This window comes from Manis javanica, chromosome 13 (genome assembly GCF_040802235.1).
Source record: "Manis javanica isolate MJ-LG chromosome 13, MJ_LKY, whole genome shotgun sequence".
In the NCBI taxonomy this organism is placed as follows: domain Eukaryota; kingdom Metazoa; phylum Chordata; class Mammalia; order Pholidota; family Manidae; genus Manis; species Manis javanica.
In genome coordinates this window covers 89,624,226-89,643,478 of record NC_133168.1, presented here as the reverse complement: position 1 = coordinate 89,643,478, position 19,253 = coordinate 89,624,226, and the positions used below count along the sequence as shown (strand labels likewise).

At 51.5% G+C, this 19,253-nt stretch overlaps 3 protein-coding genes across 5 annotated transcripts in view; 1 reads left to right on the top strand and 2 right to left on the bottom strand.

Moving 5' to 3' along the window:
• Positions 1–7,453, bottom strand: part of AP1M1 (adaptor related protein complex 1 subunit mu 1) — a 31,926-nt gene extending 24,473 nt beyond the window's left edge. The window contains exons 1-4 of one of the 3 annotated variants that reach the window (XM_073220203.1): positions 7,256–7,445; positions 4,453–4,610; positions 1,688–1,844; positions 252–319 (exon numbers count right to left, since the gene is read on the bottom strand). In XM_073220203.1, coding sequence (XP_073076304.1) covers positions 252–319; positions 1,688–1,808 — 189 coding nt within the window. In that variant the 5' untranslated portion in view covers positions 1,809–1,844; positions 4,453–4,610; positions 7,256–7,445. Of the gene's footprint in view, positions 1–251; positions 320–1,687; positions 1,845–4,452; positions 4,611–7,255 lie in introns of all 3 variants that reach the window. The other 2 variants (XM_073220202.1, XM_037009502.2) reach the window with 2 other exon arrangements.
• Positions 7,454–8,581: 1,128 nt separating this feature from the next.
• On the top strand, positions 8,582–11,084 carry LOC108384580 (swi5-dependent recombination DNA repair protein 1 homolog). The gene is made up of 2 exons (XM_037009491.2): positions 8,582–9,115; positions 9,581–11,084. Exons 1-2 carry the CDS (start codon positions 8,717–8,719, stop codon positions 9,668–9,670), a joined length of 489 nt encoding a protein of 162 aa, XP_036865386.2. The 5' UTR covers positions 8,582–8,716; the 3' UTR covers positions 9,671–11,084.
• Positions 11,085–11,229: 145 nt separating this feature from the next.
• FAM32A (family with sequence similarity 32 member A) lies at positions 11,230–16,094 on the bottom strand. The gene is made up of 4 exons (XM_017641671.3): positions 15,940–16,094; positions 15,703–15,841; positions 12,669–12,722; positions 11,230–12,373 (listed from the first exon to the last, which is right to left on the bottom strand). The coding sequence occupies exons 1-4, from the start codon at positions 16,011–16,013 to the stop codon at positions 12,305–12,307; spliced, it is 336 nt and encodes a 111-aa protein (XP_017497160.1). The 5' UTR covers positions 16,014–16,094; the 3' UTR covers positions 11,230–12,304.
• Between the last annotated feature and the right edge of the window lie 3,159 nt (positions 16,095–19,253).

Below are 19,253 nucleotides of genomic sequence, written 5' to 3'. Positions count from 1 at the left end.
CTACCCTTCCACAGCCAGCGGGGGGCAATTCCTACCTGGATCCCCATCTCCGATTCCCATTCTTCTCACCAGGGCAGAGGGGCAACCGAGGCTGCAGAATCCCACACACGGGGCAGCTGGAGCTTCCCTCTCCCGCTTCCTGAGGTTGCAGCCCCAGAACTCCTAAGGGATGCTGCAGCCCTTGGTGGCCATACGTGGAGGCACCCAGTAGAGCCAAAGCAGTCCCGACACCCCTCTGTGGCCCGACTCACCTGCACCACCTTATAGAGGAAAGAGAACACCAGGGACACGCTCGCGTTCTTCTTGGAGGTGGCAACCACTGTGCGGAGGCCAGTCAAGGAGCGTCCAGCAGCCTAGGCTTCCACTCTGCAGACCCTGGTTTACTGTGTGTCTTGGAGGGCCTCCACCCCCCACCCTGGGCTCAGAGCCTCCCCTGGCCACCCCCGCCAAGCCGTTCACTCGCCCTGGTGGGTTCCTGAGCTCCAGTCTGAGTTAGGCCTGGGACATGGCAGCTACCAGCCACACGTGGTCAGGGCCCCCAGGGAGCGTGCAGCTGACAGGACAGCCGAGGGCACGGGGAAGCCAACCCAACTCCTGGGGTGTGAAGAGGGGACATCTGAGCTGGGAGCCGCAGCCCATGGCGATTAGGGGCCCTGCAAGTGCGGTGAACAGCCCAGAGCAGAGAGGCAGGGCAGCTCACTCCTGGAGCACCTGTTCTATGGGGCCTGACAGTGGATGCTCAGAGATGACATATGTAAAGGTCCTGGCCCGGACTCTCCCTTGCCTCATGGGGTCACCGTGTGGTGGCATTTTCCATCCCTCTTCCTCTAGGGACCTTCAGCCACCAAGGAGGCTGGCTCCCCCACTGCAGGCCCATGCGCCAAGCCCTGGACATCCCCATTCATGCCAAGCTGTGAGCTCCAAGAAGGAGAAAGGGACAGCAGCGGCTGTACCCACCTCATTTCCTGCCTCATCCTGGCTGAGTGCAGGGGCCCACAAGCGTGGGCTTCCCCCGTCCGGCCTGGGCAACATGCCCTCCAGGGGTTTTCTAAGGAGGTGCAGGGGGCACCTCCCACCCTCATGATCCAGGCCACTATCCCTCCCTCCCAGATGCCAAACCTGGCCTCCCACCACTCCGTGCCCACGTGTGCTCCTGGCAGTCCAGCTCCTCAGTGCCCAGAGACCTTCAGAAAATGCAGTTCTGACTCCCCTCTACCTGAACCCTCCAAGGCTTCCCCTCACACCTAATGGGAAGGCCTGTGTACCTGAGTGTGCACCCTGCTGCCCCCCCACACCAGCCCTCCAGTGCTCTAGCCACCCCCACTGAAGCTTCTGGAATGAGCCTCGCCTTCCCCTTGCAGAACCTTCACCTGGGCCCAGTGCTCCTCACACCCACCCCCTCCCTCCTCTGGCTGTGGGGCAGAGGTTGGCTCTGGCCTCCCATCTGTCTCCCTGGCATCCAGCATGTCACCGCCTTAGGGAAGCGTTCCTGGACCCCCAGACCAGATGAGGTCCCACACCACACTTCCATCGTGTGCTTCGTGCCTATGTCCTCAGGCAGTAGTAGTAGGGCCGTGCCTGACGGCTCCCGCTGGGCCTGCTGGGCCAGGGCAGGTGCTGGCAGCTCTTAGCTGCACCTGCATGTGACAGCACGAGACCTCTTGGGGGCTCCCCTGCAGAGGGATACGATACAGGTTGTTATGCTTGATCCACATGAAGCGGACGCCCCCATGGGCCAGGATGGGCGACAGCACGCCCTCTTCTTCCTTCTCCATCAGGATGGGCATGAAGTGCTCCACCTCCGACATGTCCACGTCTCCGCGGTAGTTCCGGCAGATGAGCACCTGGGCAGGGGTTGGAGAAAGGGAAGCTGTTTTCATCTGGAGTCCCACGAGCCGGTGCCTCGGGCAGAGGCAGTGAGAGGTGCCAGCCTTCCTCTCTCCAGAAATCTTGATCATGCCCCTGCCCATCAAAGGAAAAAGACTTGAGGCCATTTCGATCTCCAAGATAAGGGTAATGTATCAAGGAAGCATGTCCCAAAGTGAACTCCACAGGTGCCAAAAGGTTTCTCTGAGGGGAAACACAGGGCAAGGATCCAGCCTGAATCACTCCAGAGAAACCAGGTTAAAACATCCTGCGGGCAATTGTTGCAGACCTTCTCAGAGCCCTTCCTGTGCAAAAGTGCCTGTCAGGATGCCCATTCAAGGGCCACAGCCAAGTGTTCACATCTCCTTAGAGCAACTGTGGCCTGAAAAGGAGAAGCCCTTCTCCTGGTCTCTCCCTTTCACAGTCTGTGCTTTGGGATGCACGGCACCTGGAACTCTGCTCCATTGCTGATGGGGATGTGAAATGGAACAAGCGCTTTGGTGAAGTTGGGCAGGACCTCACCAAAAGAGGTTATGACCTGGCCATTCCTTAGGCATGAAGCCACACGTCCATGCAGACTTGTACACGGAGATTCATTCACAGCTTTATTTTAAATGGACCCAGATCGGAGAGAAACGCCAATATCCTTTAGTAGGTGGGCAGAGACCCAGGCTTGGTCCATCCATATCACATCCATCCTTAGCTGGGAAAAGGAATGACAACTGACATGGGACAGCAGGAGAGGGTCTCAGGGTCACTGGGCCAAGTGAAACAAGCCAGACAACGGAGAGTGTATCCTGCATGAGCCCACTCACATAAAATCTGGCTCATGGGACATGGTGACAGAAAACACATCTGTGGCTGCCTGGGGACAGGCTGGATACAGGGGTGTGAGCAAGCTTAGAGGGTGACAGAATATGCATTATATACAATGACTGAAGTCACTAAACACCACACTTCAAATAAGCCAGTTTGTTACATATACATCACACCTCCTGGAAAGAATAAAAGGACGTTTGAAGCTTTGCTGGCTGGGGCAAGGCTCTATTTGGAGACACTGCCTAGAGCGACTGCCACTCTCGTGGGCCCAAGCGGACAGCCAGCTGCAGGACTCTGTGACGTGCCAAGAATGGCCTCGCCGAGCTCACCAGCCTGGAAACTGCCTGCCTCAGGACCTGTGATTTCATAAAATACAGTCTTTGTTTCCAGCCAGGAGGGCGAGAAAGCCAGACAGATAAAATAACAAGAACCTAGCTTCCCAGTTTGTCTTTTGTGGCCTGTAGGCAAGGGATCCTGTGCCCTCTTCCTGCTAAAGTTCAGGCCTCTTAGGGACACAGCACCCAGTGGCTGAGCTCGTGGGTGCCTGGACCAGGCCCTGGCCAAGGGATTCCCATGTACCCTCTCATATGCTCCTTGCCAGAAGTAAATACTGCCCTCTGCCATGAGGTAGACCCTTTATTTTTACAGAGATACACAGTGATACCCAGAGAGGTGGCAACACCTGCCAGAGTTCACCCAGCAGGCAAAGGTGGATCCAGATTCTAACCAGTTTTCTCTCCACAGGGCCACTTCTGCCTGCTAAACACTGCCTCCTTGGGCTTCCCAGGCCCATCTTCTTCCCCAAGTATACAGTTTTCAGGATTGCCGTTGGCAGGGAGCCTCTGGGCCACCAGAGTGCTCAAAGAAAAGAGCAATTTTGCCCACCTTGCATCACCAGGGCTGCACAGACATCCAATCATTCAAAAAGCATGTGCAGGATGCCCCTCCACACAGCATGCTGGGCTAGGGGACACAGAGGCAACCAAAAGAGATGGTGCCTGCCCTGGGACAGTTCCCTGGGAGTAACTGAGAGCCTCCTCAACAGTAGGACCTTCCAGCTGAGGCCTGGGGGGACAGGAGGATACAGGCAGAGGGACAGGGAACAGGGTTGGAGGTGCAACACAGCAGGGAACCTGGGAATGGCTAGGTGGAATGAGGACAGCCTCAGAGACGGAGCAGCAGGTCCAGATGGGAGACAGGACAGACGGCAGGGAGGCAGGCAATGCTGAGGCAGGTCTCTCCACCTACTATTGCTCCTGACCCCCGCAACTCCCTCTCCACAGACAGCGAGATGGGTCTTCTTAAGTAGAAGTCAGGTGGGTCTCTCCCCTGCTTAAACCGCTGTCTACCCCTGCCTCCCCTCACACTGAAAACCACAGGTCTGTTCCCCTGGCAACCTGGCTCTTCCCAGCCCCTCTGCCGCCTCTCTGTCCGTGTTCCCTGGCTCACAGTGCCCCAGGCACCCTGAGCTCTGGCTGCTCTCTAGCTGCACCTGTTCCTGCCACACGGCCTTTGCACTTGTCTTTCCCTCTACCCAGAATTCCCTGGCCTGTCTCTCTAATTTCTCAGGCTTTAGCTCAGATGGCACCTCTTCCAAAAACTCTGCCTTGCTCTGCCTGGCTGAGAATGAATCCCATCTCTCTACTCCCACCATGCTTTACCTTTGCTGCCCCCTTCACTGCCACAGCATTCATTTATTTGTATCCTCATTTGTCGCCTGTCACTTGTACCAGAGTCTAACACTCCCTGAGAACAGCAACCACTTACATCTTGTTCACAGCTGTGTCCCAGTGTCCATGACCAAGCTGGGCCCCCAGTAAGTGCTTAGCAGATGCCCGTGGTATGAATGTTGGGGGGAGGAGGAAAAGGAGAGCAGGACAGTGCCTGGGTCTCCAATGTGGGCCGGTGCATAGATGGTGCTGCTACTGCAACAGAGAGAGAGAGAGCAGGTCTGGCGAGCGACAGGGAGTTCATTTGGGAAATGCCAAACCTGCAGTGGCTGTGGGACCTCTGAGGTCCCCCAGAGGCCAGCAGGTCTTCAGAGAAGTACTCAGGACTGTGGCACATATTTGAGAGGCACCGGCAGTGACATGAGTCTGTCCCTGCATGAGGAGCTGACATCCAAGGTGGGGGGCACCAGAGGAGGGGTCAGCAGGCAGCGAGGGAACGGGCAACACACTGGAGTGCAGCGACCTGCTGCTGATGGCCAGGGGGAGCCTGCCAAGATGGCGGTGTCCACGGAGGACAATTGCTTTCATCAGCTGAATGTGGCCACGCTGGCTTCCGTGCTGATCCAAGACTCTGTCTGGCAGACAGAGGTGTCATCATGAATTTCTTGATGTGCCACCTTATTTTTGATTAAATGCACTCTGTGCGGAAGGCAAACTTTCAACACCCAAGGTCCACAGGGAGTGGAACAATCAGCAGCATGACAGTTGGTGAGGACGGGAGGCAAGCCCATGGCTGCCTCAGGGGCCTCCTGGAAGGCAGGTCTGCTCTGCTCCCCCAGCCCCCACCCCATGCGGTGCCTCCTCCCTGGGAGCAGAGCAGTCCCCTCTGGCTTCCTTTTGCCCATGTGGACATCCTCAGCCCCCACAAAGCTCCTGGGGCACTCCTCTGGGCTCCAGAATCACCAGGGACTTCTGGCTCACCAACCCCAGCTACCCCTCATCCCTTGGGCTCACTGTGACACCTCCGGGTCCACCTGACTGCCCCCTGTTCACCTTCCCAGCTCTGGCATCTCCCTCCTCCATGAAGCCTTTCGTAACAACTTCTGTTGGCAAACACTGAAGTAGGGCAATGGCATTTCCTGGGCCTTGTCCATGCCCTTCTGGCTACCTGGAGCTGACTGCTTGGATCTGCCAGCTTCCAGGCATCTCCCCCGCCAGACCTCGAGGTTTCTGGGGGCTAATATGGACTATGGGCCATTGGTGGCGCCAAGCCTGTCTCTTACAGCCACTCAGCGAGTTTGCACAGTGACACCACAAAAGCCTCATCTGACCAAAGCCTGGCTCAGAGCGAAGGCACTCGCCTGAGGTCACACGCTGACTGGCAGGGACTGGTTTTGGGCTCCGCCCTAACTCCACAGTCACAGGGAGACAGCACCAGGCTTGGCGCATGCTAGGTGCTCATGAAATGCTTGCTGAAGGAGTGATGTGAAACAGGCAGCCTTCAGGGACATGGTGAAAGCAAGAACCCAGGCTACAAGGACTCAGGGAACACTGCACCCACCCAGCCCCTGGCACGCTGTGTGTCTTTCCTTGCTTCTAAGAAGGCCGAGGAAGGGAGCCCAGTACTGGGCCTCACTAGCTGTTGACTTTGGTTAGCATCCAAAGCAGGCGACCCACTCACAGGACTCTGGGAAGGTGCTGGGAGTGGAGAGTAGGGCAGGAAGGGATAGTCACTTCATCTCTTCACTCCCCACTGCCTCTGAGCTAACCCCTGCTGGCCCACCTCGGCCTAGTGACCACATTTCTCTCACTGATCAATATGGGACTTGTCTCATGTTGTTTGTTGGTCCTGTTCTTGTTACTCCCAGATACAAGAGGCCAGCTTCTCACTTGCCTTCTAGCCAGGACAGACTTGGAGAAAGGCAGCAGCCCACTTAGAAAGGCTGTGGAATCCCTCCTTTAAGACGCAGCCCCTGGCACCCTTGGGAACGGCAACTGGGTCCTAGTTATGTCCACCTCCTCCTCCATGTCTCAGCTGACTTGTCACTCCTCCTGAGAAGCCCTCCGTGACCTGTTGATTCTCCCCATTACACCATCAGGGCCCCGCCACTGCCACTGATCTTTATTTGTGCTTGATGAAATCAGGGCCCCTCTCCCCCACCAGACTGTGAGCTCCAGAACAGCAGGAACTGACTTCCAATTTGCTTACCAACAGCAGCCCCAGCGTAGAACTCCACCTGGCACTTAGGTGCTCCTTCCTTATCAGCCAAATGAACAAATGATTCTGGGTTCGACTCCTCGACCTGCCACTTCTCTGTGACAGGCGCACCCATGGACAGGTTGAGTCACCTGAGCCTCAGTTTCTCCCTCTGTGACACGGAGCACCCAACACCCCCACCTCACAAAGCCTTTTTAATTCAATGTCACAATGAATATAAGGAAATTCATACTGGGACTGGCACAGAGAAATCGCCGATAAACAGAGTGAGGCTGGCCGAGGGCACATTCCTCTCGACATGCCTCGCCTCCTCCGGCCAAGGGTCGCTCGGAGGCCTTCAGTCCCGGCTCGGAGACCCGCCCTCCCCGCGGCCTCGGCTCGCTCGAGCCCCCACGGTGCACCCGGCCCGCAGCGGGAGAGGGACCTTGCAGCAGCGTTACCTAGCAATAGGGCAGGGCTGACAGCCGGACGACCCCCGCCCGGTTACCTAACAACAGGGTGGGGCTCCCAGGTGAGGCCGTTCCCCCTTCTGGCCCTAAGATCAGGGTGGGTCCTGCTGGCCAGTCACCTAGCGACAGGGTGGGTCCGCAGGGGGCGAGGCCCCGTCGGTTTCCTGGCAATGGGGAGGGTGGGGAGCCCTCCGTACTTGCCCGCAATGGGGAGGGTGGGGAGCCCTCCGTACCTTGCCCTTCAGGTCCAGCACGTAGACGGCGCTGGCGGACATGGCGACCGCGTTAAGTCCGGCAGCGGCCGAGGGCGGCAGCGGCGGCAGAGGTGCCGGCCGCTGAGCAAAGCCGGGCACTCTCTGCAGCAAGTAGCGTTCACTTCCGGCCCGGGGAGCCGCACGCCGACCGTTATGTCCGGTCCGGGAGAAATGGCCTGGAATGCGCAGGCGCAGGGTGGGGTGTGCGCAGGCGCGGTGCGCCCAAGGAGATCTTACTGCCCGCCTCCGCCTCAAGCACCCGGAAGGCCAGAGGGGCGGGGCGGTGCCGGAGGGCGCGGCGCTTTCCCGCTGCCAGGCCCGCCCCAGTGGGCTGAGTTGAATGAGATCCCGGTAGCGGAACGCTCCTAGAAGGCCAGCCCTTTGGAATTCAAAGTCTGGTGGGAGAGTCTAGGGAGCAAATAATACAGTCACCAATCCTGATAACGCTTTATGAGAGGGGTAAGGTGGTGTTTACTTGAAAAGAGGTAGAATTCCCTGAATGAATCGAGCCTCATGACACTACCTGTTTCCTGTCAGTGCTAACATTCCACAGTGAACAAGCGTGCCTTTTTACGGCCTGAAATAATCTCCTGAAAAATCACGCCCCACTGGACCTAAGTGGAAAGCATGTGCTGTATTTCGGTAGTTAGTGGCCACCGTGGGTAATGCAAACTGTGATCCCTGATCAATTGAATGACAGCTCTTTTGCGTTTATGAACACTGGGACTGTGCAGAAACGCTTGCATTCTATCCCAATGAACCATCACAGTGCCCTGGGGATCCCAAGCCTGCAGCACTAGAATTACTCAGGTTGCGGGCCTCTCACTTGGGTCTTCCTTCGTATTTGAGGTTTTGCAAGATGGCTCTTCTAGTATATTTTCTGCTTAGGAGAGAGATTAAAGTGCAAGAAAATCTAGAGAACGCTGAAATATTTGAAGACGACTGAATTCTGGGCTGGAAGCATTCTTGAACAAAGCGGTCTGAGGAGGCTGGCTGGCAACTGCCTTGTAAGAAACCTTACTGCACCTGGTCTCATACTTTCCCCAATTTATTACAATAATTTTAGGAAAAAAGTCTTTTTTTACATTACAAAGCTATACATCTCTGTGAGAAAAAACTGAGGACATGCCACAAAGGGTAAGGCTTAAAATAATGCCACCCAGGCACGCGCAGCCCCGCCTACCTCAGGCGGGGAGCGGCGCGAAGAAGCCTGCGTCAGTCAATCCGGCCAATCCCGCGTCTCGTCCGCCCCGCAGCGTAGCCCCGCCCCTGAGCAGGACGCCCTCACGGATTCGGCCGCGCGCGTTTTCTACACTGAGAATGGTGTAGGAAGACGTAAACCACGATTTCACTTTCAGGACGGAAAGTCCATAAGACTCAACTGTGATTTTACCTAGCACTACACCATCTCCCTGTACAAGTAGTTCAAGAAAACAACCTATGAGTGCAACACTTAAAGAACAACTAAGGAAAACTAGATCTTCATTTAATTCCTGTTCCAGTGTGGTAAAGCGTCTTAAAGTAGAAAATGAAGAAAATAAGATCTTTTCAGAAAAAATGTCTTCAACAGAAGAAAACTGTTTGAAATTTCGAGAAAGTATTAAACATATAGACAATGAATCTGAAGAAAATACATATTTAAAAAATATCTTCAAGAATATCAATGTATGTGAATCTAAGTCAGTTGATACTGGGTCATGCAGTGATCTCCAGGATGACTTTGTGAATGAGAATCTTCCCAAAAAAGAATTAAATGAAGAAAAATCAAAATTAGTGAAGCAGATTCAGGAGAAAGAAGGTCTTCTGAGGCTAAAACTAGCCAAAATGTATAGATCAAAGGTGAGAATAATTTCAGAACCACTGCATTATTATTATTTTATTTTTAGATAAATGATAGGAAAGTAATTTCAAAAAGGGGGAAAAAGTTATTTTAGCATAATAAGCAATGAGCCAAGTACCCAGAAAATGGCTTCCAACAACTTTAACTCAAATATAAGTCATAGATTTAGGTTAAGTAGAAGAAGCCTACTGCTTCGTTTAGACACCAGCTAACTTTTTAAGAGCCCCAGCTAATTTAATGTACAGTTGGAATTTTGGACCAAATAAAATAGCCATAGAACTCAAGTGAGAGTCATTGGCTATTTAAACATTCTATTTAAAACCATCCTAATTTTCCTAGGTAGAAGTCCCATTCATGACCAAGCCTGTTACCCTTTAAACCTACTCATCAACTTTCATTACGTAAGTTAAAATAGGATGTCTATCTAGTTATTGACATACATTTATGTTTCTTTCCTGTTTCAGAATGACCTGTCTCGGTTACAGTTGTTAATAAAGAAGTGGAGAAGCTGTAGCCAGCTGTTGCTTTATGAGTTGCAGTCAAGTTATATCTGAGAACAAGAAACTCAGCCTCACTCAGTTCATCGACCAGTATGGATCAGATGATAAATTTCTACACTTTAACAGAAGTGAAGAAGCATTTATAGATGTTTAATTCATAATTTTTTCAAGAATATCTTTGAGAATGACAACTTAAAAGATACTTATATATTTTAAATGGAAGGTATAAACTATTAGGGCTTAGAGAAAGGTATCTTGATGAACATCAATTTAGGGCCTTTAATAAAAATATAACCTAATTTCTAAAATGAAAAATTAGTATTTTGGATAAATTTGCAAAAGAAAACTACATTTAAAGTAATGTAGAAAAAAGTTTAAATCATGTTTAAAAAATAATTTGGGCAATTCTGGAAGTCAGTTTTAATACATTGTTTTGTTTATTGTGGTAAAAAAAAGTTTTATTTTAAATGTTAAAAAAAAAAAAAAGCCACCCAGAAGGTGTAACCTCTCTCATTATGGACCTTTTCCTTTTGGGCTTGCTCTGAGCATTCTGTTCATTATGGACCTTTTCCTTTTGGGCTTGCTCTGAGCATTCTGTTCAGGTGTTTAGAAACAGTACCAAGGAGGTTGGGAGGAAGAGATTGGACAAGTTTTTTTAGGAAACAGACTCCCAAGTGGGAAATGTATCATCACAGTAAATACTCTGTACCCAAAACTAACTTAAGCCCCTTTTTTCTTTGTATGTGGGAGAATTCGAGTCACATCTCAATTTCATCCTTGGCATTTATATTTAATGTAGAAGCCCAGATTTAACCTCTTTGACATCTCAGAATGACTGTACCTGTTGAGGTAGAATAGGGTTCCTCAAACTTTGCTGCCTATTAAGGTTACCTGAGGAGCTCTGAACAATGGCAGGGATTGAATGCCAACCCAGGCAGTGGTCAGTGGTCCTTAAAGCTCCCCAGGTGAGTCCAGCATACAGCAGAATTTGAGAACTGCTGTGGTAGGCTGCAACAGTGGTGGCCCCCAATAAACCCCATCTCCTGGTGTCCATGCCCTTGTACAGCCCCCTCCCAGACCGGGTTCGGCAATGTGGCTTGTGCCGACTGATGGAATCGCCTACATGGAGAGGGATCCTGGAAGGGTGAGATGCCACCTGGGCCATGTGGCCCTGAGCAGGTCAGTGCAGCTGCACAAGTGGATTAATCCACACTACGTGGTGCAGGACCATCCAGACAACCACAGTCAACCTATAGAATTGTGAAGAGAGAATTCTTGTTTCAAGTCACTTCCTTTTGGAGTATCTTGTCCGCCATGCTGATGCTTCTCACAGCACCACATCACGCTCACAGACCCTACCTTAGGCTCATGGGTGGAAAAGGCCTGCAAGTGCCTTTCTACCAGGCCCTGGCAGAATGTGCCCCAGAGTGCCACAGCTGAGGAGAGATGTCACCTCTCTCGGGTGGGTCAGAACCACAGGCGGGAAACGTGTAATCTGTTTTTTTTCCAGGTTGAGCATGAACAGGCATTCTGCAATATACACTCTTCCTGCACAATAAATACAAAAGGCAGCATTTCGAGTGATACTCAGCCTATAATTAAGACACTCAGACTTGTATTTACTAATGGGTTTTTTTCTTTATTCTGTTTACATGTGACAGCCCCAAATCTGACAAGTGGGTTTTTCTCTTGTTATTGTTTCATTCTGTATGTCAGCAGAGACTGTTCCCCACAATGGCATAGCAGTTCCATCCTTATCGGGTAGATGTACGTAGGCCCTCAAAGATCCTGGCTCCCAGTGCTAGAACCTGGGTCTTCTCTGACTGCACCCATGTCTGTCCGTGCTGGAGCTCTGCCCTGATCCTGTGACCCCTGAGGTATATCCTTAGGCCAGGAATGTTATGGGCCAGTTCTGAATAAATATGGGGAGCTGCTTAGAGCTCAGGGTGGGGCAGGCTGTGCCAGCATCCATTACCAAGAACACCGTGCTCCATTAGCAAGGTCTGCCAGGGCAACACCCACTAGACATGTCTGGAACGGGGATAATGGGGGAAGACACTGCATGCTGGCCCTGGGCTCAGAAAGGGACAGGGCATTTGTGCCACCCTTGTCTTCTGTGGTTGCTCTACTACCCAGGCTGTATGCCTCACAGGCCAGGTGACTGAAGAGGTATTCTGAAAGCCATGAAGCCCCACGTAGCTTCCCTTGGCCCTGGGTGGAACAGCATAAGCCCTGAGCTAGAGGGAGCTTGGAAGGGCAGCTTTCCCAGGGCCCTACGGCGGTCTGCAAGTTGCAGGCCACACCGGCATTAACTCCTTATCCTCTGCAGTCAGCTTCATCCAGGCAAACCAGCTGGATGGCTGTCAAAGGGGTAGATGCATCCGGGGGGCAAAAACCCTTTTCTGTGCAACGCACACAGAAATAACCTAAATCTCTGGATAAATTTTCAAAAATTTCCAGTCCGAACTAAAATGGTTTGTCTTCTATGTGCTACCCACAAAAATTTGAGCAAAAGGACAGTCTTACTTTAATCAAGTTCCAGAACGAGGGCACACTGCTTTTAAAAGCAGTGTCCCAGCAGAAGACACATGGGTATGTGTAAAATGACGTGTCTAGAAAATACCAAAGACACCAGCCGTGATCCCAGCTCTGCCTGCTGCTCCCCCAGTGCTGCCCCGGGAGGGGAGGCTACTTGGTCCAGCTGACTTTGGGAATGTCATAGTGCTCGGTGAGTGTATCCAGGTGTCTGTTGAAGTCCTGCAAAAGCCGAGAGGAAGCCCACATCAGCACAGGCACGAGCAGGGCACTAGGGACACGTGGCACTGCCACTCTGTCTCCACACTCTGCCCCCCTCAGTGAGCCCCTCCTCCCAAAGCCACCCTGCCAGGACTTACACACACCTGAACTCAGCTCTCCCTTAAGTGACCCCAGGGAGGTGCTGCTACTACTGGGTGAGCTCCCCTCCCCACGGACACCCCCGTGGCTCCCTGCCGGACTCCTGACCTCTGGGCCCAGCTTCACGGCTCAGTCTCCCCCACCGAGTGTGACTTACCTCCACTCTCTGCTTGTGGGTTTTGGATGCTTTCTTCAGGATCCTTTCCATTTGCTGGAGAGAGGAGAGAAATCGAGGTGAGTTCATAGTCTCAAGGCACGGGATTGAAGCTGGAAACCCTGGCCAGCACAGCTCTCACACCTGGAATGGCCGGAGGTCTCAGGGTGTAACCCCCCCATCACCAACTTCACTAAGGCTGGTCCGACGGGGTGCCCGGCCACAGTTCATCCCACTGGGAACCCAGATCAGCCGTCCTCTGGTCAGAGTGGCAGGAAATATACTGACAACCTTGTTGGAAAGAAAGGACCAGCAGGATGAGCTGGCCTGTGGGGAGAGACCCTGGAAGAGGCACCGAGGCACCGGACAGGTGGTGGTGAAGCCATCCCGGCTGTTCCAGTCCAGGTGGGCGTCCAGCCCCAGCTGCCATCTGAGCGCAGCAGACTCCAAGCAAGGCCAGCAGAAGAATCACAAAGCTGAGCCCCAGCTGCCCACAGCAGCAGGAGATGGTACTGCCAGTGCCGCCTGGCTGCTCTTCCCTGCCCCTCATCTCCCTGGGCACTGGTCGGTTCCCACCCGGCTGACCCTCCTTCTGAAGTGTCACCTTGTCCATCCCTACACTGTGAGCCCACGTGACGCCTGGGTCTCTTCACAAAAGGCCACAGACTTGGCCGGCTGTCGTGCATCAGGAGCTTGGCGGGGCTCTCCCCACTCCACGCACCAAGTTCACAGGTGTCTTGGGCCCTGTCGCCATCTCCACTTCACAGAGAAAATGAGGACCCGCGTGCACGGTTGGGTGATGGGCTGGAGATGCCACACCCTGGCCCTTTCCTCCAGGCTGGGGCCCCTGCTTCCAGGAACTGACCAGACTTCATGCTCACTATGCTGGACAGACCCTCTTCCATGAGACAATCTGCATTTCCCCAGTGTACCTGACTTTGCTCACTTATCCCTTCTCCAGGTTTCTCATCTCTCTCCCTGGGTCTACAGCAGTACTTCTGTTTTTCAAGGCCCAAAACAAAAACCTTCCCTTGTCCTTCTGCCACCCTCCAGCTACAGGCTCGTTTCTCCATTCCCCTGACAGTTAATCCCCCAAGAGTTATTTCTCCTCCCGGCCTCTCCCCACTCTCTCTCAGGTCCACCCTTATCAGCCTTTCTTCCTCATTCCAGATGCCCGCTGAGGGCTCGGCCCACGGAACCTCTTGGCAGTGTGTGGTGCTGCTGGTCCCTTCCTCCTGCTCGAAACACTTTCTCCACTCAGCTCCTAATGACACCCTCTCTTCGATTTTCCTCCTTCCTGGGGCTCCTTTGCGATTTCGTCTCTCCACCCTCCAGTTACGTAAGGTCAGATCCAAGATTCCCCTGTCACTATTCCTTTCCGAGGGTCTCATCCAGTCCCACAGCAATTCCCAAATGTTTGGAAGAGGAACCCAGACCTCTCCTCCAAAGTGCATGTTCAGATATTGAACTGCCCATGGGAATTCTCCACTTGCACAGCTAAGGGGTATCTCACAGAAGTTCTCTAAATCCAAGATCTTGACCACTCCCTCGACACCTTTAGAAGCCTGCTTTACCTGTGACCTTCCTATCTCAGTAAACAGCACCTTCATTCCAGGATCTCCCACCAAAAACTCTGGTCATCCTCGATTCTCCTTCCCCAGCTCACACCCAACCCAGCAGCTAAATCTGCTGTGCTTCCTTCAAAATCTATCCCAAGCCTGATACCACCCCCAACACTTTCACTGTTACTGCCTTACTTCGAGCCCCTGTTGTCATTCCTCTTGACCCCGACATCGGCCTCCCCCCAGCTCCACCCCTGCTCCAGGGGACACCCCAGCCCTACCTCGAACTATGACCTTAGGGAAGAACTGAGGTGCAACCACTTGTTAAATGCTCACCACCAAGCTATGAGGTAGGGACTTAGCCCCACTTTACAGACAAAGAAAGTGAGGTATGGTTAGCCGGCTTGCCCAAAGTTACACCACCACTAAGTGGTATAGACAGAATGGAACCCATGTCTGTCTTGCCACAGCTGGTGAGTCTCCCCCTTTTTGGGGGATGGGGTGATGATTTAATTGAGCCTGGGAGTAAGGAGTTTCCTGATGTTAACTGGACCAATTCACCCAGAGCAAGGGTGGGGTTTCTTAGCCTTGGCGCTGTTGGCATTTGGGGCAGATCAATCTTTGCTGTGGGGGATGCCCTCAGGCACTGCAGGATGTTGCCAGCATCCCTGGCCTTGACCCACTAGATGATGCAGCGCTCCCACCCCCCAACCCAAACTCCAACTTCTGACAAACAAACGTTATATTCAAACATGACCACGGGTCTTCTTGGCGATGGAAATGGAGAACAAAACAGCTCCCCGTTAAGAATCGCTGATTTAGACTGATTATTCCCTACCCGGGGCTTAATGGGCTGAGCTTATTTATCCCACGCTGACCTCTCCTGTCCCCAACTGTCCATATTTGTAAAGTGTTTAATATTAAGAGAGGTAACTTAATCAGTTTTAACGATACAACCCATTTGAATTTGCCAAAGTCACCCCGGAAACAGACTTTGTGGTGACTTACAGCAGGGAGCGTGACCATTTAAAATCAACAGCTAACATCGGTTGAGTACTGACTCTGTGCCCAACTGCGTAACAAATGCCTTATCTACATTACTTTCATCCCTTTTAAGACAAAGCACTATTCTGACCCCTAGAGATGAGTAAACCGAGGCAGAGAAACGAGTCGCTGATTCAGTGACACTCAGCAAACAAGGGATGGCGCTGGAATGCAAACCCGGCTCTCCAGCGCTGGACGCCTTTCAAAGCCGCCTCTAGCTCTCCCCTCTGCGGTCCACTCGGACCGGCGGGGCTTCGCGTCCTCGCAGGCGCCCGGGCCCTGGGCTCCTCCTCTCGCTCACGCATCATCTTCTCCCCCAAATTAAGGTCCCTTCTGATCGCTCGCCCTCCTGCGGGCGTCCCCGGGGCTGACACGGTCTGAGTCTCGGGGCGCTGCCCCCTCATCCACGCCGGGAGCCCCACCAGCCTCACCCGCTTCTCCTGCATCTTCTCGAAGGCCGCCTGGGCCGGGGTCCGCTTGTCCAGACCGCGCCGCTTCTCCTCCTCGTTCTTTTTGCTCGTTCCCATCGCTTCCAGAAGCTTCGCCTTGTCTTTGTCCTTTTTCTTCTTCCTGGGAGGGAAGACGAGGGTGAGGGAGGGTCAGAGAAGGCAAGAGCCCGGGGGTCTCAGGAAGAGGTTTAAGGGGACCCCTAGGCCCTCGGGACTCACCGCTTGGTCACGCCGAGCTCTGCGACCCCTTTCAGCTTCAGAGGCCCCTTTTGGACCTGCTCGTAAGCCGCCATGTTTCCCGGTCGAGAACTGTCACACTTCCTGTTTGAGGATATTACTTCCGCCCAAATGCCCGCCTCACTTTGTCTGGATTGGCTGAAGCAGATAGTGCGCATGCGTTCATGGCATCTGGAGCCCCGCCACTCTTCTGGGTTGTGGCTGGGCAGCTTCTTTTACGTTCCGTCTCCTGCCACACTTCCGGGTTCGGTGCCCGCTTCCGGTTTCTGTGCCCTGGCGGGCGCGTGTGGGTGGAGTGCCCTGACTTGTGAAATGTTTTAGACAAAAACCCCCCTTTTCCTAAAACCCAACGTTTTCTTGAGTTTTGCCTGCCTTGGGATGTCCTGTTCATATTTGTTAATATATTTGGAGGGTTCAAGAGATAATGAAACCTACTAGTGTAAAGCCGACTAGTATTCGTTAGTTTTTCAGCTTTGGTAAATGGCAATATTATGTGAAACCTGTCAGTGGTATTTTTAAAAAATAGAAACTTCCCACCTCCTTCCAAAATGATTAGCAATTTCGTTCTGATTCTTTCCAGCACAAAAGGGTGTATATGCCGGTATCTAGATCGGTGAGATGTTTTACGTCTGCCTTCAGCTTTTCATTTAGAGCTTTCAAATGCCTTGAAGCTCTTTACGGGGCAGCAGGCACACTTCCAACCCCACCGTCCTCGAAGCCTGCATGTCCTGCGGCTGAGTGAAGCCCTCCCCAAGGGATGACGTCCACATGCCCACAAATCTTAGCTTTTTGTCCTGAATCCGTAGCAGTGGAATCGCAGAATTCAAGAGTGTGCACATTTGTGCATTTTGATCTGGACTGAGGCTGCCAGAATTGTGCTCGGGACTTTTGGACGGGGGCAGTTCAGGGGTGGAGGAGGGAGAAGCAGGGAGCAACCCCAAGTCAAGAGGACGTCTGACCGAAAGGTACTGTGCCTGCCATTTCCAGGTCTACCTGAAGGGGGCAGCAAGCGACGGCCCAATTCTCCAGCTGCAGCTTCAGCCTTGGGTCTCCTGCAGTTGCGCGAGGGCGGCAGGAGAGAACCTGCTTCCTGGAGCCACGCTTATAAGGGGCTGCCAGCCCTTGGCAGCTTACTTGTGTCATTACAGAATAGAACCAGCTCTTCAGGGAAGGAAGACATACTATGAATACTGGAGAAATTTGTTCTTCCCAGCCAACCCAGCTTTGGAGTTCCCAGCTTTGGAGTTCCTCTCTGGCGCTTCCAGGGCTGCGGTCCTGAAGCAAATGGCTTGACCTCTCGAAGCTTCTCTTTTCTATTTTACTCAATAGGAATGATGATGATAAGGATGATTAACAATGACAGCTAATACTTTATATGGATCATCTTATTTACACTCACAGCCACCCTATTAGGTAAACCTAAACCCTGATTTTATAGGTAAGGGAAACTGAGGCACAAACTGTGATGCAACCTACGGTAAGTGTCCACCCTTGTTTTGTCACCACACTGTGAGGTCATCCACTGTAGATGTGTCACTATTTTCTAAACCTCCAAAACAACGTTTTTTAACGTTTTAAAATAATCATCTCCTAAAGAGAACATTTTAATTTAATGAGAGAAGTCAAATACTAGTGAATAAAATTTTGTCGAGGATTGTGCTTTGGAGGGCCACAAATCATTGAAATTGCAATATTACCCCCATTGATAATGTATGTTTTAAAGGAGAAAATGTGCCAAGTTAAACTATGACACATAGTTTTGACCACTTAAAATTCTGATATCCATTTAAAGAGTTGTGAGATTTAAATGCACAGAGATTATTATGTACTACTCAGGTGTATACATACAAAGAAAATACAATAAATCAGGTTTCCTAAAGGTGTTCATCTAGAGAGTATACTTTTCAAAATCACTTTTCAACTTAGGGTTGTTGATGTCTGTTCTTCATCACATGACATCATCCTCCGAACCATCAGGGACCCCAGGAAGGAGTGTTTCTTTAAGAGAATCTACATTGTTTCCAAAGAATAGAGTAGGAAAAGGGAAAAATGTTACCTGAAGGTGGAAAAACATGGCAAATGAAAGTCAACACTGGCTACTATGAATGAAATTCTGCTGTAAACATTCATGTATAAATTTTCTGTGGACATATATTTTCAATTCTGTCTACCCAGGAGTGAAAATTGCTTGGTCATATGCGAACTCCATGTTTAACTTTTTAAAGAACTGCCAAAATGTTATCCAAAGTGGCCAGACCATCTTATATTCCCAACAGCAGAGTATGATGGTTCCAGTATCTCCACATTCTGGCTAATATTTGTTATTGTCTTTTTTATACAGCCACCCTAGTGGGTGTGAAGTGGTATCTCCTTGTGGTTTGACTTGTATTTATTTCCCCATCGACTGTTGATTTCAAGCATCTTTTCATTCACTCATTGGCCATTTGTATATCTTCTTTGGAGAGATGTCTGTTCAAATCCTTTACTCATTTTGTTTTGATAGACTATTTTTAGAGTAGTTTTACGTTCATAGGAAAATTATGGGGAAGGTGCAGAGATTTCCCATATACCCTCTGTCCTCACACATGCATAGTCTCCCCCATGGTCAACATTCCCACCAGGGTGATCCATCTGTTACAACTGATGACTTGATGTACAATTTCACTCTTGGTGTTGTACATTCTATGGGTTTGGGAAAATACATACTGCCGTATATCCATCATTATATTCTCACTCAGAGTATTTTCACTGCCTAAAAGCCCTCTGCTCCATCTGTTCATTCTTTCCTCCCCAAAATCTTTGCCCACTTTTTTTACTTGGTTTATTTGTCTTTTCATTATCGACTTGTAAGAGTTCTTTATATATGCTGGAGACTAGTCCCATCCCAGATAGAGTATTTGCAAATATTCTCTCCATTCTGTGGGCATATACAGGTTTTTCGTGTGTGCATAAGTTTCATTTTCCCTGGGTAAATACTCAGCAGGGGATTGCTGAGTCGTGTGGTATGTGTGTGTTGAGCTTCATAAGACACTCACAGCCCATTTTCCAGAATGGCTGTACCGTTCTGCATTACCACCTGCATATGAGAGTTGCAGCTGCTCCGCATTCTCATCAACGCTTGGTGTTTTCAGTTAAAAAAAAAAAGTCCTCAGGGGTCCTTAGAGGCCTGATAGTAGTCACAGTTTACAAGATCACACACTTGGACAGAGATGATAGCTGATAAGGTGAGGCAGCAGGGAAGGAGTATGATAGTCCAGGCCAGGGAGAGTGGGGATGAGCATGGGGGAAAGACCTAA

What these genes read in the sequence shown, in the direction of transcription:
- FAM32A (XM_017641671.3), bottom strand. Translation starts at nt 16,013, where the DNA reads ATGGCGGCTTACGAGCAGGTCCAAAAGGGGCCTCTGAAGCTGAAAGGG. An exon ending in AGAAGATGCAGGAGAAGCGG is followed by an intron (nt 12,723 to 15,702) that starts GTGAGGCTGGTG and finishes TCCTCTCTCCAG; the next exon opens with CAAATGGAAAGGATCCTGAA. An exon ending in CCCACAAGCAGAGAGTGGAG is followed by an intron (nt 12,374 to 12,668) that starts GTAAGTCACACT and finishes CGGCTTTTGCAG; the next exon opens with GACTTCAACAGACACCTGGA.
- LOC108384580 (XM_037009491.2), top strand. Translation starts at nt 8,717, where the DNA reads ATGAGTGCAACACTTAAAGAACAACTAAGGAAAACTAGATCTTCATTT. An exon ending in CCAAAATGTATAGATCAAAG is followed by an intron (nt 9,116 to 9,580) that starts GTGAGAATAATT and finishes TTCCTGTTTCAG; the next exon opens with AATGACCTGTCTCGGTTACA.